This window comes from Alosa pseudoharengus, unplaced genomic scaffold, assembly GCF_046254945.1.
Source record: "Alosa pseudoharengus isolate Yale_2024_CS ecotype anadromous, Long Island Sound unplaced genomic scaffold, YU_APseudo_1.1 YU_APseudo_1.1_scf_16, whole genome shotgun sequence".
NCBI lineage: Eukaryota > Metazoa > Chordata > Actinopteri > Clupeiformes > Clupeidae > Alosa > Alosa pseudoharengus.
Window position 1 is genome coordinate 2,381,643 of NW_027468630.1, and position 20,388 is coordinate 2,402,030.

General features: G+C 41.1%; 2 protein-coding genes across 2 annotated transcripts in view; both read right to left on the reverse strand.

Annotated features, from left to right (window-relative positions):
* The window catches only part of cdh16 (cadherin 16, KSP-cadherin), a 72,033-nt gene extending 62,917 nt beyond the window's left edge, over positions 1-9,116 (reverse strand). Inside the window, exons 1-3 of the mRNA XM_076287978.1 lie at positions 9,099-9,116; positions 8,549-8,647; positions 3,735-3,869 (exon numbers count right to left, since the gene is read on the reverse strand). Of these exons, the coding sequence (XP_076144093.1) occupies positions 3,735-3,869; positions 8,549-8,647; positions 9,099-9,116 (252 nt within the window). The remainder of the gene's footprint in view (positions 1-3,734; positions 3,870-8,548; positions 8,648-9,098) is intronic.
* A 3,307-nt stretch (positions 9,117-12,423) lies between these two features.
* rrad (Ras-related associated with diabetes) lies at positions 12,424-15,310 on the reverse strand. Its single transcript, XM_076286665.1, has 5 exons — positions 15,221-15,310; positions 14,605-14,985; positions 14,147-14,220; positions 13,825-14,029; positions 12,424-13,330 (listed from the first exon to the last, which is right to left on the reverse strand). Exons 2-5 carry the CDS (start codon positions 14,969-14,971, stop codon positions 13,053-13,055), a joined length of 924 nt encoding a protein of 307 aa, XP_076142780.1. The 5' UTR covers positions 14,972-14,985; positions 15,221-15,310; the 3' UTR covers positions 12,424-13,052.
* Between the last annotated feature and the right edge of the window lie 5,078 nt (positions 15,311-20,388).

The window sequence follows — 20,388 nt, forward strand, 5'->3', positions numbered from 1 at the left end:
ACACACACACACACACACACACACACACATACATGGATACATCAAGAAACCTTTCTTACTCACGTGTTTCACAGTACTTGTGTATTTAAACAACACAGAGAACTTCAAGAACCCTTCAGTACTTACTGTAAGTGAAGGAAGAATAAAGAAATCATTTTTTTTAGCTTTTTTTTCACTCAAGCCAAGAAATCTTCAGACAACCTGGGATATGTTGAGTCTTTTTATCAGAGCAACATTTGAGTGTCACGAGAGTCGAGAATGAAAAGCAAACACTTATTTTCCTCAGCATGCGCAATCAGAAATATGAAAGCACGGCGAAGAGACCTTGTCAGGGGTCGATATTTCAGTCCCTGCTTGTGACGACTCCTTTCAAGGCTTTTCAGTGTGGCAGTGATTCATACAGACTGCCACGTGTTATAGCTGTTGACGCACAGCCACTGACATCAGTGTCATTCTCCGTGCTGTGGGACATTATTACTATAATTTACAAAAACTAGATGTACCGCAGAGCGGTACAAAATATGACCGCCGCCCAGTCCAGCACATTTTTTCCACAAAAATAAATCACGCTGAAAGGCCTATATGATTCTAACTGTCTCACGGATCATTATGACACCCTCTGTATGCACGCCAAATTTTGTGGAATTCCGTTCATGGGGGGCCACACAATAAATTAATTTATGTTACTATACACCAACTGGCCTGTAGGTGGCCGGAGACAGTTTTCTGTGAATATCTCGAGAACCGTAGGACCTAGGAGGTCCACCTTTTTTATGTATGTTGGTCTTAAGGGGGCATGTCAACCCATCCCATTACCACTTATTTCATGTATAGCGCCACCTAGTTAAAAATTAAAAAGCAAAAAATTAGGTGTTTTCATCACAATATCTCTGGCTGACAAGGTCAAAACTGCACGAAATTAAAAATGTAGGATCATTATGACACCCTCCGAATGCATGCCAAGTTTTGTGTACTTTCGTTCATGGGGGGCCTTACAATAAAATAATTTATGTGTACAGTTAGTGACGTACACCAACAAGGATTCCCGGGACACTGAAAGACCGGGGTACACAAAACTTGGTGGGCATGTACCCCCACATGGATAGCATGGAACCGTCATTTTTCGTTTTGATCTGTAGCCCCCCCGCTGGACTGGACCCCCCGAAAGGAGGGTAGGGCAGACACAGTTCTCTGTGAATATCTTGAGAACTGTAGGGCCTAGGATGACCATTTTTTTCCGTATGTTTGCCTCCAGGGGTCATGTTAACCCATTTCATGTGCACACATGTGCACAAACAGATACACACACACACACACATACATTCACAGTAATCATACGTATGACACATACTCACACAGTAGACATATGTACGCTTGCATGCACAGGCACATACGCAGGCACACACACAAGCACGCACACACACACACACACACACACCCACACACACACAAACACTCACACACACACACACACACACACACACACACACACATAACATAAACATAACACAAACAATCAAGAATTTCTCAGAATTATGAACAGGCAAGATGGAGGTGGGGTTGTATAAAATTAATTTTACATGTAAAATCTATGAACTAATCATGTTTTGGTACTTGTTGTCTAGCAGATACCAGTGAGAATTGAGTGTGGATAATGCAATTTAGTGAGACAGTTAGAATCATATAGGCCTTTCAGCGTGATTTATTTTTGTGGAAAAAATGTGCTGGACTGGGCGGCGGTCATATTTTGTACCGCTCTGCGGTACATCTAGTTCCATGTGGAATTAATAATTTTTGCAAAATAACTTCATTGGTTTCTAATTAGGGACCGTTGGTTATTTATAAACGGGATCACCGGAGGGATTTTAAGTGCTTCGATCACAAGTTGCATGACCCTCCCCTGCCTGCTATATCATTTTCAACGACCCTCCAGCAGCATTTTCAAAAATGACATGACCCTCCCCGGCCAATTGTCGATGTCTTCCGCCAACGCTCTTAAGCGCAATGAAAACACATCAACATATGCTAAAACCAACCTCTGCTTTCTGATCTTACACATCACACTTCACCAAGATGGTGGCCATTTCAGTAGATTTACTCACTAACATTGTTGTGGAAACACAATGGAAACTAAATGCACACTTCCTGCAACTGCATTAGCCTACTTGAAAAGTTACTCCTCTAGTAATTATTCACATGAAATAAAACAATAAAGCATTGAGACCATTCAACAAAGCACACTGGGTAATAACAAATTCAACACATGAACTTGTTGCTATGGACTCGTCTCTAGGCTTCCTCAGTCATTGTAAAGCTGCTGAAGCTGAACATTATCCAAAACTCAATTTCTCAGACGAGCGTCAATTTGGGAGCTTGCTACACTTCTTCCTTCTCAAATGACTTGAAAAGGCCGTTTGCACAATTTCACAAATAATCACAGGGACCGAAAAATACCTAACATGCCAACTTTTTCCGGGTTTATCATTTTAACGTTTCCCCGCTGTCTTGCCGTTTTAATATATTTTTCCGTAGAATATCCCATATTAGTGTAATACTCTCATAACATTAGTCCTGCATTCTGGCCTGTCTCGTCCTGTTGTTACCCCTTGCCCTTCCAGAGAAACAGATGTATTCAAATCATTGTTTTGCTTGCTTGAATGCAAACTCAGAGTGATGTTAACCTAGGCCTATTTAAGTTAATGACGTGGTTGTCGTGAGAGCACGAATTATTAGCGCTTGCAGTGTTCGGCCGTAGGCTATGCCTACGTGCGCACCTGCCATGCAGGCTACTCAGCTAGACAAAGAATTCCCCCTGTATATTCACTCCAAGTTGGCCTACCATAACTTACCAACTACACTGTAGACCATAAACTGGCTATTTATATGACCAAATGTATTTGTTCAACTTTATGAAGCAGAATTACGCACTGCTACTTGGAACGTAACACATTTTTGTTGGCAGTAGAGAGAATGACAGCGAATAACAAATTGCACTTGTTGCTGGTTACCAATAAATACTATATATTTTTTTGCAAACAACAAAAACAGAAAGGATGGAGACAGCAAAGCTAGAGATGGGCAGGAACAAGGTCAATTGGTAGAAATGCTTGTCAAAACGTTGGATGTGTGGATGAATGAAGCACAAGTATGCTTTAGGCTATGTTAAGCATGCACACTGTTTAAAGTTAGGCTACACGGTAAACTACAAGTAAACCAAAGTTAAATTTAGCTTTTTTAGGGCTGGATAAAGTTGACCAAATGGATATAGGCTGTTAGGCGTGAATAAAGTAGGCTACTTTGTTGCTCCAACCCTTCCAACGTTAATGGGGACGAATGTTGACATTTTCCGTATTTTGAGTGAGAAACCCGGGAAATCTCCCTTATTTTCATTGTTCAATGTTGACAGAGCTATGCAACGAAAGAGAACGTTATATGGCGACAGAAATCAACAATCAAACAAGCCACTTTGATTTTTTGGTGTTTTCATTAATACAAAAGATGGGTGACCCTCCCTTCTAGACAAAAAAAAGTTAGGTGACCCTCCCCTCAACAAAGAATAAAAAAACATGACCCTCCCCTATTTTCCTCCGGTGACCCCGTTTATAAATAACGAACGGTCCCTTACTCATTGACTTCCTTGGTACACCTACACACACACACACACACACACACAGACAAGAACACACTTACACACATATAGACACACATGAAAAAGAAGGTAAGGCAAGACCAACCTGTAGGGAATAAGATGGCTGCTTCTCTCTGTCCAGGGGTTTGAGGGCATAAAGCATGCCCCCTTCCACCCCAAACGTGCCCTCATCATCCCCCGTCAACACCAGGTCCGTGTAGGTCGTGGGCAAGTCATGGAGCTATGGGGAAAGGCCAAGGCAAAGACTGATTGACATGCGGAGGCTATAGGTTTGACAGACCCTTTAATACTGCTTGAGCTCTCATACCGGTGCACAGAAACTGATGCTTACTGTGACTGTTATATTCTGCAGCTTTCAGGATGATATTTTCATTTTGACAAAAATTAACACCCTCAGTCTCCATCACGTTGTATATCTCCATCCTCAGGCCTAATTATGAGTTTGTCTCAAAAAGGGCATTTTTTCATTTGTGTGTAATTATGCACCTGAAATTATGACAAAGTATTAGGGCCACGCTGTAAAAAAAATCTAAGCGTTGGACTCATAATATTATGAGATAAAAGTCTAAATGTTATGTGAATTAGGTATGTATATATAACAATGTAAAGAGATAAAAGTCTTAATGTTAAAAGTTGAACTGTTACAAGAAAAAGGTAAAAAAAACAAATGACGATGTGAAAGTCATAATCTTACGCAATGAAAGTCATTTGAAATGAGGGAGGTGGATTATCTAGTGAAGATATAATTTAATATAGGTTTCACAAATAAAGAAATACTTAATCTTTAGGCACATCGCCACTATATCAACGTTATCATAAACATTAGGTCCCTGAGAAACATGGTCTGTTCGACGAAAGAACCACATGGGAAGTAATGCTTTTTTTTGGCAATAAGTGGTCGACTGCAGAGCTATCACTGGTTGCATCATAACATTTGACAAGAAACAGCTTGATCACGTCGACAGTAGGCAATTACAGCAGAGGTCCCACACCTTACGTATTTATACAATAAATCAAACCCGTACAGAAATTGAATTAATGGCTGTATTGATGGGTTTAGTCACCTATGGCATTCTCCAAGTAGCAGCCACCTCTCCACAATTGGATGCTGAGTAATATGACCTAATCTTATAACATTTGAACTTTAATCTTGTAACATTTAAACTATTTCTAGTAGTTTTATGACTTGTGATTCTTATGATTCCCATAACTTATGATTCTCGTAACATTTCAAAATTTAACTTGTATATTATGACTCCCAGATTTGTTTTCTTCAACGTGGCCCCGATACTCTGTTGTATTACTGTAAATAGTTTGCAAACATAGACTTAAAGCTTTCGGGCTTCTGCACCTAAGTCAGATTTTCATGTTTGCATGACAACATTCCTTTGTACTGTCTTGAGGCAACCTGTGGATAATGATGAGTTCATGTTAATGTCGATAATGGGGGCAGCCGTGGCCTACTGGTTAGCGCTTTGGACTTGTAGCCGGAGTGTTGCCGGTTTGAACCCCGACCAGTAGGCACGGCTGAAGTGCCCTTGAGCAAGGCACCTAACCCCTCACTGCTCCCCGAGCGCCGCTGTTGTTGCAGGCCGCTCACTGCGCCGGGATTAGTGTGTGCTTCACCTCACTGTGTGTACACTGTGTGCTGAGTGTGTTTCACTAATTCACGGATTGGGATAATGCAGAGACCAAATTTCCCTCACGGGATCAAAAGAGTATACTTAATGACAATTTCCCGCAAACTAACACCTCATCAGAAATGTATTTTAGCTCTGAAAATCACACTTGGAGTTGAGGGTGAAGAGGAGGTGGAATATTTGATGATGTTATCAGGGCAAACACTCATGAATGACACACTTATAGGAAGAGTTTTTCCTTTCCCCTACTCCACTTCCATGGAAAACATGTCTGGCCTGTCTGGAATTTATGATTTGATTCCAAGGGCCAAAGCACACAGAGAGATGAGGTGGGTAGGGGCAGGGGGACAGTCTATACATATACATGTTTATGTGTCTTTGCATATCTGTGTGTGTGTGTGTGTGTGTGTGTGTGTGTGTGTGTGTGTGCCAGTGTATGTCTGTGTGTGAGTGTGTGTGTGTGTGTGTGTGTGTGTGCGTGTGTCCGTGTGTATGTGTGTGTATGTCTGTGTGTGTGTGTGTGTGTGTGTGTGTGTGTGTGTGTATGTCTGTGTGTGTGTGTGTGTCTGTGTGCACTCTGGTGTAAAACCCTTAAAGCCCCTTACATCTGCCATCTCAATATATCTCCTCCCCTGTGGCTGGTGAGTGTGTAGTTGTTGATATCAGTCAGGCCAGGCTGAGTGACTGGCATGAGGGGCACGCAGTCTGTGCCCATGTTAAGCCTGGCACAAGACTTCTGTCACATGCCTAAACCCTCATCTGTGGAAGTGCCTAGGCAGTGAAATGGCATATATGAGTGTGCGTATGAGCATATGAGTGTGTGTGCATGTGTGTGGGTGTGTATGTGTGTGTATGTGTGTGTGTATGTGTGTGTGTGTGCGTGTGTGAGGTGTGTATGCGTGTGTGTGTGCGTGTGCGTGTGTAAGGTGTGTGCATGTGTGTGTGTGTGTGTGTGTGTGTGTGTGTGTGTGTGTGCTTCTGCATGTGTGTGTGTGTGTGTGTATATGTGTGTGCAGTGGCGGTTCTAGACTCAATTACTCCCCGGGCGACATCCCCCCGAGCGCCCCGCCCCCCCCCAACAACAAAAAAATTCGCCAATTCACCTGGGTGACCTCTTAATCGTTTTGTCACCTATTTTTATTAGCCATTTCACACAGTTAATTAAATGTGCAGGAATCATAGGTCTGCATTCATAACATTATGAGATGTGCGTTGTTTGGAAGAAAGTCAAGGTGTGACTGATTTTAGCCCACTAATAGACTGTTGTAGGCTACTATACAGTGGATCCCCATTCATCCCCCCTTTCCCGTTTCATTAAGGAGACCCAGAGGTGAACTGTCCCCCGCAAACCCCTCCCTTCGCCCCTTCCTCTGCACAGTGCAGTGTAGTAGGCCTACCTTCTGAGCAACAGGGACGCCAATTCCCTAATTCCTCACACAAGTGATGGATAATAGAAAATCGTTTTGCGACGTTTATTATTATTATTATTATTATTATTTTATTTTTTTAAGCGCTCGTGCCGCCCCCTACAAGATGCCGCCCCGGGCGACCGCCCGGTTCGCCCGTACCTAAAACCGCCACTGTGTGTGTGTGTGTGTGTGTGTATTTGTGTGTGTGTGTAGGTGTGTGTGTGTGTGAGTGTGTGTATGTGTGTGTGTGTGTGTGTGTTTGTGCATGCGTGTGGGTGTGTACGTGTGTGTGGGTGTGGGTGTATGTATGTGCGTGCGTGTGTGTGTGTGTAAGCTGTGTGTGTGTGTACATGCATGCACATTTATGTGCTTGAACACATGTGCACATGATATCTGGCTACCAAAATACACTCCAGATGAACAAAAATGGCTTATGGGGGGGTGGGTAGATAATTGTCAGTGCTTTATGTTCAGATGACTAGATGACTGCTAAAGGATGTTTTATGGAGGCAAAAATATACTGACAAATGGCCTCTGACGCAAAGTGATTTTGTTTTTGTTAGCCTCCAAGGACCAAATTGGTGGCCAATCAGTGTACAAGCAGGAATGACCATAGAATAGGTGGAATGGAATGCTTTTGGCATGACTATCACGTGTGGCTTTTCCTTTTATCTAAAACCATCCTGACAAACCATTATCCAATCAGTACATCAATTGTCTGTCTCATATTTGAAAACAAAGTGTGTGGGCAAGTCACAAGCACAGGAGCACATGCACACACACACACACACACACACACACACACACACACACCAGCACACACACACACACACACACACACACACACACACACTCTCTCTCTCTTCTCTCTCTCTCTCTCTCTCTCACACACACACGCACACACACACACACACAAACATGATAAAATATGTTTGTGTTTTTCTTTCAGCCTTCTCAAAATGTCAACTGTCAGCATTGCATTTATGATGTCTAACAAGTATTATTATGTCTATATAGATAGATAACAATGAAGTGAAAGCTACCGGTATTAGGAGTTACTGTCCATAATATAAAATTCACAAAAGTAAACTTGCAGACAGCTAAAGAAAATTGTATAAATTTAGAAATTATAAAAAATAAGGCTGAAACACACACAAAGACCAGAACAGATTTTGCATAGAGGCTAGAGTAGCAGAGAGGCATCGCCATGTCCAGAGAAATCAATTTCACCCTGCCTCAGTCTGTCCATTGAGCATGAGTGTTGAGTGTGTGTGTGTGTGTGTGTGTGTGTGAGAGAGAGAGAGAGAGAGAGAAAGAGAGAGAGAGTGTGTGAGTTTCTGCTAATCACAGCATTTCTGATCTGAGTTAATACATACTCCAATTTTAGTTTGCATGATAAAGAACCTGTGTGAATGGCCTCCAGGTATAATGACACTTTGAATGATTGCACAGTGAGAGAGGAAGGCATTCATACAATTTTTGCACAGTATGTAGTCATATTGGCATGGGCAGAAAGAATGACTAATGCATCAGAGCACAACAGAGACAGGAGATAGCAGAGAAGTGTTCATGTGGAAGCGACTAACAACAACTCATTTTAAAGGCAACGTTTCTGCTCCAGATCACAATTCGTACCCATTCAAAAGCAGAGCTGCAGTGTTTTCTGAGACACATACCGGTAATCACATAATCCAAATTTCTAATGGAATATTGCAATATTTACATCTAAATTATTATCATCTAATATATATGTATTTTGGAATATTGACAAAAAAGTAACTTTAACTGAAGCTGACCAGTAGCATATATCCCAGGCAGATTGTAGTTTGTAGATTCCATATTGTACTTACCTTGGCAAGGTACCACGGGAAAATGCCATCATAGTTCTCTGGGACGCCGATCTTTACATTACCCGCATCACATGGAAAGGAAGCTTGAAGTACGCCCAGCTTAAAAAAATCAGTATGAAGAGGACAGTCAGGCATCACAAATATAAGCCTTTTCAGATAAAACACACGGAACAAGTAAATACATATATTTTCTAGAAAAATGACTTACTATTAGGATTGTGGAATGAGTAACTGCAGACTTCCCAAATTTCATTTTTTCCCAGCTTTGTAACCTTTGGAAACAGATGTGTTTGACCATATTTAGTCTGTTTACTTGGCAATCACATGAAGAGGCAATCCAGATAAAGATCAGTGGTGGAAAAAACTTTTCCACTGTCAGAATAAATTGGCACTATTACAGTTGAAAAGGTCCTGTGCACCATCTGACTGAGAAGTTTTGAAGCATGGAGTGGTTTTTTTTAATTTGACATGGTGTTTATGCATCAGGATTTTATAAGAATAACATATTCTTAGTTGTTTATAAGCATTATTGTGTACATAATAATGCTACCTGTGTGGCCTTTGTCATGTGACATGGTTAATGCAAGATTACATTTCAGTAACTGAATAGTGCCTGCAAATCTCCACGTATCTGGAATGTGAACTTCAACAACACATTGTTTTTGTTATACCTGCAGTTATTCATTCAAGTTATAGTAAATGTAACAACTTGCATTATGTGTAAACATTATGTACAAATTGATTATTATCATCAATGATCATATCAAACTCATTTTAGATGGAAATTAACCATTTCCAATAATATAGGCAATATACTGTATGATTCCTAACATTTGCATGTCTTGAATAACCCATTATAGCACTGTTGGCCCAGGCCAAAACTCAGAGCATCTCATAAATTAATTATACAATTATGGACCCACTTCATGGAAAGCGAGCATAGAGCGTTCTAGCATTGTTATGTGTCAGAGCTAGCATTGTATAGAGCTAGCATTGTTATGTGTCAGAGCTAGCATTGTATGTGTCAGAGCTAGCATTGTATGTGTCAGAGCTAGCATTGTATGTAGCTAGCATTGTATGTGTCAGAGCTAGCATTGTATGTGTCAGAGCTAGCATTGTATGTGTCAGAGCTAGCATTGTATGTAGCTAGCATTGTATGTGTCAGAGCTAGCATTGTATAGAGCTAGCATTGTATGTGTCAGAGCTAGCATTGTATGTGTCAGAGCTAGCATTGTTATGTGTCAGAGCTAGCATTGTATGTGTCAGAGCTAGCATTGTATGTGTCAGAGCTAGCATTGTATGTAGCTAGCATTGTATGTGTCAGAGCTAGCATTGTATGTAGCTAGCATTGTATGTGTCAGAGCTAGCATTGTATGTGTCAGAGCTAGCATTGTATGTGTCAGAGCTAGCATTGTTATGTGTCAGAGCTAGCATTGTATGTAGCTAGCATTGTATGGGTCAGAGCTAGCATTGTATGTGTCAGAGCTAGCATTGTATGTAGCTAGCATTGTATGTGTCAGAGCTAGCATTGTATGTGTCAGAGCTAGCATTGTTATGTGTCAGAGCTAGCATTGTATGTGTCAGAGCTAGCATTGTTATGTGTCAGAGCTAGCATTGTATGTGTCAGAGCTAGCATTGTATGTGTCAGAGCTAGCATTGTATGTGTCAGAGCTAGCATTGTATGTGTCAGAGCTAGCATTGTATGTAGCTAGCATTGTATGTGTCAGAGCTAGCATTGTATGTGTCAGAGCTAGCATTGTATGTGTCAGAGCTAGCATTGTATGTAGCTAGCATTGTATGTGTCAGAGCTAGCATTGTATAGAGCTAGCATTGTATGTGTCAGAGCTAGCATTGTATGTGTCAGAGCTAGCATTGTATGTGTCAGAGCTAGCATTGTATGGGTCAGAGCTAGCATTGTATGTGTCAGAGCTAGCATTGTATGTAGCTAGCATTGTATGTGTCAGAGCTAGCATTGTTATGTGTCAGAGCTAGCATTGTATGTGTCAGAGCTAGCATTGTATGTGTCAGAGCTAGCATTGTATGTGTCCAAAAGAAAACACATAACCTGATTATAGGACAACTGTAGCAGGTGACCCGTGAACCCTGAGTTTTGGCCCTTCACCCGCTTCCCTCCACTACCCCCCGCAACTCAGCGAGGTTAAATATAAACCTGGCAGGAACAGGTATCTTAATTGTGACACACGTTTAATGTTTCTCTCACGCCCCAAAAAGCACAGTGGAAGACACTCATCCAGTGGCTAATGAGATACACAAGCGTGTTTGGAAAAATGGTGCAAATTCAGCAAATATCTTGAAAACAAAAGTCAAGTCAAGTCAAGTCAAATCCATAAGAATGGAAATTACAATGCTTAAGCCCATTTATAGTACTCGCAAAAGATTCCCAGCAAGTCCACATCATTAGGCAAAAAGTTAATAGACCAATAGGATGAAAAAGCACGTATACTAATATGAACTTTTCTTCTCTTCTCTCACTTACATAGATCTAAAGCAGAAAATTCTCGTTATGTGAGGCCTGGCAGTTTTAGGGTTACATTGTACTTTCCATCTCTCTCTGTGCAGTTAGAGTTTGAAATGTAACTGAGTTTAATCAGTCACATTTCAAACGCACTAGTGAAAAGATAAACATGTTGCTGCACAGGGAGGTTGATTTGTGCCTTAACATGCAAAGAGCCAAAACATTTCTATCCAACAAGCTATTTACAAGATCAACAACATTTGGCTTATGTGCTGTAAAGTAAAGGAGAACAAGAGTTACTTGCCCCGAAGACTCAAGGATCTGAAGCAGAGCAGGATTAATGCCCTATCAGTTAAGGACACTGGATTCCCCAGACTAAAGAGAAATCCAGAATGGAGATTTGCCATTGAAAGGACAATTTAATCAAGAGTTGTAATCCACATCTGGGAAGTATGCCCAGCTCAGTCATAACCTATAATACTTTTTAATCATTCTTAAAAAATCCTCAGATATAAAATTAGAATCAGGTTTGAAGCTCAGTGTTTGCCGCAAACCAGTGGGTTGCAACTAAGGCAAAGACATGAAATAACATCTTATCAGAACAGACTAATCACTTCTATGTAAGTTAGCAGCATCAACACAATTAACACAACCTTTATCTACTAACACATGACATGAATTCTCAGTAACACAGTTTTACAGTCACCTAACTCTACAGACCAAATCAAAAGACAGCAAAGCAAATTCACCTGTTATGAATGAGAATAGAACAACTTTTTCTAAATTTGATTTTATAATTGAATTTCAGTGATCATTTTAAAATGCTTTCTTACCTTTTAACACCCAACACTAGTGCTCCTTCAGACAGAAGGGTTTTGACTGTGTGAAAAAACGGCACCGTGCTTTTGTCTCCTTCAGAGCTTAATGTTTAACTCAATAAATCTAACACAAAAAAACCCCACTAACTACCTTGTTTCCTTCAATAATGTGGCTGGTGAGCAAGTGTCCATTCAGCCTCAGGGTAATTAAAGGAATCCATATGCATGAGAGAATACATTAGCCCACAGGCCCTTTGCCCATGCACAAACAATTTAGGCCTCCCTGTCTGTGAAGCAGGAAGACAATAATTAGTTTTGTACTTTTTATTTTTTTATTCATTGTTTTATTACAAAATATTGATGTAAACAAATAACAAAATTCAGTTGAATAATATCTAACAGAAGTGCAAATCAATCTCTTTGAAAACACAAAATATAATTTATTGCTTGTCTATTTTGTTTTCTTTTTTCACTCATTCATACCACAGGGTTTGATTGTGAATTAATGAAAAATGTCATCAAAAAAGAGAAATATGTCAATTCTCAACCCCCTAAAACCCCTGACCGCCCCCCCACCCCCCATGCAGTTCCTGGATCTCTGTGGAGTACGAGCCTGCATACCCACTTTCAAGTAAAGTACGGTTCCAGATGACAGATCACATTATGTGAGAAATCATTAGCTGTGCTTTCAGAAGCTACTGTTGCCTCCTCGACCAGTGATGAGGTCATGAAGGCAGCCCTGCCTCCCTAGTGGAGATTTCTGACCTATGTACAAAGGGCTGACAGCATGGTAAAACATGCCCGCTCTTTCCATTCCATCACCAAGGCAACCCTAAAATGTCCTTGTTGGGGATCTACATCCTATATACAATGGTAAAATTAAACTGCTATACATTTAAGGCAGCACAGAGTAATAAGAAAAAAAGAATACAGGAAATGAAAGTTCAAAAAGCTTCATGCAGGTTCAACATCTACATTGTGTATTGATTTTTATAATTTTAAACTCTCATCTTTATATTTATACAATATAAAATATGCAAATATATCTCTGTACAGCTGAGTTAGTCCATTTTAGGGTGGTATGTAGTGTCAAAAACCACAGCGTCCGGTCCAATGGCAGATAGCACAAGAAAAAAAAAGAGAAGGAGAGAAGAGAAAAGAGAGAAGGAGAGAAAAATAAAAAAATAGCAAGAGAGTACGCCTGGGTTTTTCAAAGGACTGTCAGGTCGTGGCAGGACTTGGACTTCTGCCGGAAAGCCATCTTCTTGTTCTTGCGTGCCACTATCCGCCCCAGGAAGCGCTTGGCCTTCTTGCTGATGCTCTCGCGGCGCTTGCAGCTGGCCATGCGCCGCGCGTTCTCCTCCTTGCTGTCCTTCCGCAGCCGGATCTGCCTCACGATGCCCTCGAACAGGTCACGCACATTGTGGTGGAGCGATGCTGACGTCTCGATGAACTTACAGTCAAAGACCACCGCACATGCACTTCCCTCTGTGAGAGAGAGAGACAGACAGACAGAAGAACAAATAGGTGAGTGTCCAACCATCTACAGTCTTACAGAGTTAAATACACTGTAGCTGTCATTGCTAATGTGTTCTCTGTGGAGCTATAAAAGCTGGGAGACAAGCCCAGAGGTTTGGCAGGCTTATTAGCTCGTCACATCTCTACACCCACACTGACTCAGTCTCAGCAGTCTCAGGTGTGCTGCCTCAGAGTGTGTGTAAGCCAAGAGATTCTGCTTGCCTGTCTGATGCTGTGAGTTATAGCGGATGACATAGGCCTTGAGGTGTGTGTGTGTGTGTGTGTGTTTGTGTGTGTGTGTGTGTGTGAGAGAGAAAGACAGAGAGAGAGAGAGATTGCATATGTGTGTGTTTGTGTGTGTGTGTGTGTATGTGTGTGTGCGCTTTTTTTTTGTTGAGAGGGTGGCTAGAGCAAGTTGAGAAGGGAGTTATCTTGAGTGGAGCTGTCAAAACATGAGAACTTACCGTCCACAGACACTTCTCTGGACCGCACCAGGTCGCTCTTGTTCCCCACGAGGATGATGGGAATGTTTTCGGACTGGCGAGCACGGCGTAACTGGATTCGCAGCTCGGACGCTTTCTCAAAGCTGGCCTTGTCAGTCACAGAATAGACAATAATATAGGCATCTCCCATTCGCATACACTGGTCTTGCAGCCACTGGCTATTATCCTGCAGAGAGAACAAAGGTCTCATGGTTACTTTTTGACAGTGTTTCATACATAATCAGTAAAGGGGAAAAAACACAGATAGAAGTCACTTTAAATGACAGAGGCAGCCGCTGCTTACCTGTTCCCAGATGTCGTACAGAAGGATGGAGGCCTCTTCGTCATCAACAACGACTGATCTGTCGTATGTGTTCCCTGAAAGAAAATGAGCCAGACCACATTAACACCAATGCAGTTTGATGCGCTATTACACCTGTGGCCAAGGCATAAGGCAGACTTGTTCCACCTCATTAAACGAGCTCACTACTAGGGAAACTAATGTTCTGTTTTAAGCTACCTGTGTTCTCAGCATATGCCTGAATGAACACATGTCTATCTCTTTACAAACACAGCCTTTTCTTAATGACTTGAGCAGGAAAAAGAACATTCAGGAAGGAAGGTTCAATCATTGAACAATGATAAAATCCAATTCTTTCTATTGTCAAATGTTGCTTCTTCATTTATTTTCGTTGTGGTTTAGTAATGTAAATTGCTTCACATCACAGCATATATTAGTAATCATTTCAGTCAGCGTCTCACCTGCCTCCTCGCAGTCGTGACCATCCTCTACTCCTCCGAAGATACGCGCCAGACTGGATTTCCCCACTCCATGCTCACCGAGCAGAACCACCTTGTACACCTGCCCTTCAGAATCACTGCCGGAGGAGATAACGGAGTCGGATGAATCTGAGACACAGCTGTCACGGTACTGCTCGCCGGGGCCGTAGGACGTGCAGCGCATGAGGTTGGAGAGCTGTCCGGTAGGTACCGGAGGCATGGTGGAGCGCAACTCGCGGTCGTCCACGGGCATGCTTCGTCTGTGGAGGTTTTGCAGGTGCATGGGGAATGGCATGCTGCCTCTTCTTTTATCCATGTTCCGGAACTTGTCTCCTTTGTTCAAAGTCATGACTAAAATTGTGTCTGCGAAAGAGATTGAACATGTTTAGCATTAATACTGTATATATATATATATATAAAAAAAAACTCAATATGATTAGACTTCGTTATCCAATACTGGAAACAGACAAAGCTTCGTCTTTCCAACTGTCATTAAAATACATGACAAAATAATTGTATATCTAACGGTTATAACGCTATGTAGCAAAACGAAATATATGTGACAAATATGAAATGTACAACTATATCATAGACCTACATTTTCTTATGTCCAAAGTCTTCTTTAGTGTAATAAAACCCGTTAGTCCAACAATCCGTTGTCGTTTAGATCCTGTGGTAAGGCTAAACGGCGCGAGTTTCGGTTTGATCTGACTGAGAGAGAGCGGATCCCCATATTTATTGCTCTTGTGAATCACTGACGTCAGTGCGAGTCAGGATTTGCCTCAGAGAATCACTGCTATCTTTGTAGTAGTAACATCATTCCGCCACGGAAGGGGAGGGGGAGGGCCTAAACTGAGCGTGGGCAGACGGTGGAGGGGGTCTTCCATCCTCCAACACACAGACACACACACATACACCACAATGCGATGCTGATGTAACGGGGACCTACGTTCCTTAGTCACTGTGCTTCGTGAATGGGAATTAAATAAACGCTGTGTCCAACTAACACACATTTAATTTTGTAGTGCCGTCGTCATGATGAACATTCATCACTGTCAATCACTAGTTTTTTCTGTATGCTTATAATTCTATATGTGAGACTTGTATGCCTATACTAGGCTACTGAAATATTCAGAAGAAACACATTACGCACACAATATTTCAGATAATTGAAGCGCACACCGCACTAATTCAGACAGTGTTACGCGCTACACTAAGATCTTTTTCGTCTGGCAGAACATTCGGTGACCAATCAATTAGGGTCTGCTGTGATCTCACCTTGATACGGTGCTAGTAATCTTAAAGCGCTGTCGCCATCTAAAGGCCATGGAGAAATACGCACAGCTTTTTATTTGGTGAAGACATGCTTTCATGCAGATACAGCACATACACATACTTAATCATTATGCTGACAGCATTAACATTCAAAACCCACCAATATAATAGATACTTATAAAAGGAAGAGTTACATGGCTCACTACACAGAATTGAATACCATGTCTGTTTTAAATATGGTCGGATGTCTTCCACATGAGGACAGTCATCCCAAGGTTTGTATGTAAAGGCAGACTTGCAAATCTCCTCATACATGTTTGTTTTAATTTCTGGGGGTCTCATAACAGATTCATCTACAGACCTCAGGCAGATCAGCCATGTTCATGTCCAGGGTCCTACAGGTTGGCTTGTCAGATGCCTGCAATGAGGGATGGTGAGGACATTTGGGTAGTTTCATGATCAGGGTAATTTGACATCTGACTTGACATTTTCCACACACATGTCTGAGTACCTCAAAATATGTGATTATGTTGGATAATATGTTGTTATTAAAGACTAGACTTAGGAGTACCTTGACATTGACAATTGGAAAGTCTAACATACCATTTGTTGGCACAAAACATATCTTTCTGTCATTTACAAATAACCATGATTAAATAAACTGGAGAATGTAATTCCAGGGAATTACGAGTGCATGAAAATGACGCTAGGACAGACATGGTGGTTGCACAGCTTAATAAAAGTTGATAGTTTAAAAGTAGACAGTTTAAAAGTTGAATGTAGATTGGAAGTTGATCACACTAGTTGACTGAAAAGCCCAGGCTGCCAAACAGTTGTGGGCAGAGGACATAGTTGATGACAACTGACAGTTGGAATAGTTGAACAGTTAAAAAGTTGGATATTTTAAATGGTTAAATAATTTAATAGGGGATTATAGCAGTGAAGACTTTTATTTTGAAACAGTTGTGGGGAGAGGAAACAGTTGACGGGAGTCAAAGTTGATGACAACTGACTGTTGCTAGAGTAGTTATGGTGGTTGCTATGCTCGTTGCTAGGTTAATGATGTTGGTTGCTAGGTTTTAACTGTGAATGTGGTTGCTAGGCTGTTGCTAGGGTACTTGAAGTCGTTGCTAGGTTGTTGCTAGGGTGTCCATGCTGGCTACTATCAGAAATAAAGGAGTTACAACAGTGGTTTGCTAGTATAATCATCTTGGTTGCTATGGAAACTGACATAGATGCTTAATTTCAATGGTTGCTAAATTGGTTGCTAGGTATGTCTGGTTAAATGTTTTCTCTCTTTATTTACGTTATTTTTGATAGTTTTCGTGTTATTCTCTTAGTCCTTTTTACTGCTTTCAAGTCGGCTGATGTTGTTAACGTCTGTCCATTGGGAGCTTGCTATGGCTAGCTTTTGCCCTGGGCCTCTTACATCCTTCCCATCCATCTGTGAGCCGGTGCTGCACTTCACTGTCTGGTCGAGGGGATTTCTCGGGAGAGCAGCTGGAGCTACTCTGAGAAAGATCTGCTGAGGCCGCCGAGCTGTTTCTGACCAGTGAGCTGCCATGCCAACTGCCTGGAGTCTGGATTGAGCAGACTAACGTTAACGTTGAAGAACTCTGCATTATGGACCAACAAACGGTCACTGTTAGAAGTCCACCGAGTTGCTGATCTACAAGATCACCCATGACTTCGGACTGTTATGCTTCCAGTGATATCCAGACTATAACAAGGCCTAACGTTCACGTTATCTCCAGACTGCCAGTGAGTGTAAAGAACTTTGTTGGCGTTGCATGCATCGGTTGTGGAGACACAGCTGTGCGCAGTTTCACGCGAGTCATCATTGCCCTTGGACATTTTCAGCCGGTTGGAAATTGGACTAATTACAGTGCATGAAAATGCTGAAAATTATTCTTCTTCTTCTTCTAACGCATTTAATGGTTAAATTATTTAATAGGGAATTATTGTAGTGGAGACTTTTATTTTGAAACAGTTGTGGGCAGAGGAAACAGTTGAACAGGATCTGTAGTCTTAAGAGAGCCAGATCAAAGATTCTATAGTTAACTAAGATGAATCATAAGACGATTCACCAATGGAACGAAATGGCACTAGTTCCGGACTCCTAAATAGGCGTGTCAAAACGGTCAAAACATAAACTTTTCTCTGAATAAGCAATAATAACATATAAATATAATTTTGTATACTATTTTACAGCCATTGTGTGTGATGCCAATGAAACACTCTTTCGGACACGGAATTTTGCCCCGTTAACCGAGCTAGCTAGCTAGCTAGCTAGCTAACGTTAGCGCAGTAAACGGAAAGTGAATGGGAATGTTCGCTAGCTAGCTAGCAGCTAAGAACTTTGGTTAAACTTATATATTGTTGCAAACAAACCTGAAATAACATACGTTCAGCAACTTTGTGGTAGTCTACTAGTTCTAGCAAAAAATATGTTAGATTAGTTTATCAGCCATCTCTGAGTCTAGAGCCTCTGAGAACAGGTGGCTGTGCACCAGAGCTTTGAGGAGACAGTGAAAGATCACGAACAAAGCTATTTTTGTCTTTATTTGTTTCGTTGGAAGTTTCAATGTCGGAATGTTAGGGAGACATGTGGCTTGTAGAAAATGGGTTCAAAACTTACATCGCTGAATGTAGGGCTAAGGGATTGGTCATATTACGTGAAAATGTTCATTTCTCCCATAGGAATACATAGACACTGGACCTCCCGCTAGACTCCTAAATGGGCGTGACAGCTTCGAACCCCACGTCACAACGTGCCAGAATTTACCCTCTTATGAATCGTCTCGCTTTATCAACCGTCTCTGGCCAGATTGTATGCTTAAAGCCTGATACAGACAGTTGCTGGAGGTGGCCGGAACCATATGGCTCTGGCCGGAACACTTGGCATAGGATTCTAAGTGCCCTATTGTGATGCCATAATCGCCAATGTTAAGTCTATGGGGACATTTTTAATAGTTTTTAATTAATAGTTCAAAAAGTATAAAAGTTACAAATATGAAAAATACATTCCACACCTGTCCTAAGTAAGACCTACGTAACACAGTTTGAATGAAGTTTCTACATTAAACGGTTGAAGCCGCATTAAACGCGGAAAAAGCGTTAGAAGAATAATAATAAAAAGAAATCGGATAACAGTAGATTGCATTTTCATGCACTCTAATTATGTAAACATATACATATATTACAGTGTCACAAAATGTCTTTCCCTTCTGTGTACCTAAACTCAAACTGAACATTAGAAAAGTAAGGTCGTTAGTCCACTACTCTCTTCCTAATGTTGAAATGAGGACCTAAGCACCATCAACATGGTACACGAGGCCACAAGTTCATATGTGCTTTGTGAATGGCACAACATAAATCAGTCCCTGTCAATCACACAGTATTTATCAAACAAACACATGCGTATTTTTAAGCGCTGCGTAAAAAGGCCCCCGTGGCTTCCTGTAACAGACGAGTCCTAGTTGCCCGAGAATGGTGTGTTTGTATTGGTTCTGTTGCCTGAGAGGGTGTGTTTGTGTTGGTTCTGTTGCCTAGTTTTGTTTTGGCTTTTTGGCTCGGCCCACTCCTGCGCAGATCGGCCTTTGCGTAAAACCAAAAGGCCTCTCGCTTATGTCAGAGGGATCCTGTGAGCAAGCCCTCGTCTGTCCCGTCTGTGTTATACTAATCAAAATACTCAGGGCATCTGTACTGTCTAAATTACACCAATCAGATGGCTCAGGGCGTCATAATTACCCAGCAGAAACATGACCTGCTCAGTGCATCTTATAAGCCCCGGGAACCCAGCCATCTTATTCACTAGCTATAGATGAATTAGGGCTGTCAATCGATAAAAAAAAAAATCTAATTAATTACATACTCTAAATACATAATCTAAATTAATCACATATATAATTTTTACTGTGAAAGTATTTTAAATATTTAAATTCAAAAGAATTATTGATTAATCAGCATTAGTGACATTAAAGTTCAAAAACTCTTTTATTATTATTTTCACTGTTCAAATAATTGCCATAATAATCTATGATATGACCTAATATGCTGAGGAAATAAATTCAAAAGTGTCTCGGGAAGAAGTTTTTTTTTTTCACATACAATTTGCATTTCAGGCCACAGATATAACCTAGGGAACACTCACCTCAAACACTTATTTCTTTGCATTGATGTGTGACTATAGAGTTGATGAACTCCGGTGATATGCAAATTCCTTGCTACAGACATTGCAGAGGACTTTATTTTCAACACTTTTTTGTGTTGAAATTTTTTTATCAACACCATCAGGCCGTTTTTTAAAAGTAAATGTTCCAATCAATGATCCAGGCAGCACATTTTCTTCTCTCTCCTTCATTTTACAGTCTAATTTTTACTGACTAGAACGGCTCGGGGTCAAAGGTCATACGGAATCGATTAATCTGCACTAATTTTTTTAATCAGTTATTTTTTCTCAAATTAATGAATCAAAATTAATCAGTTATT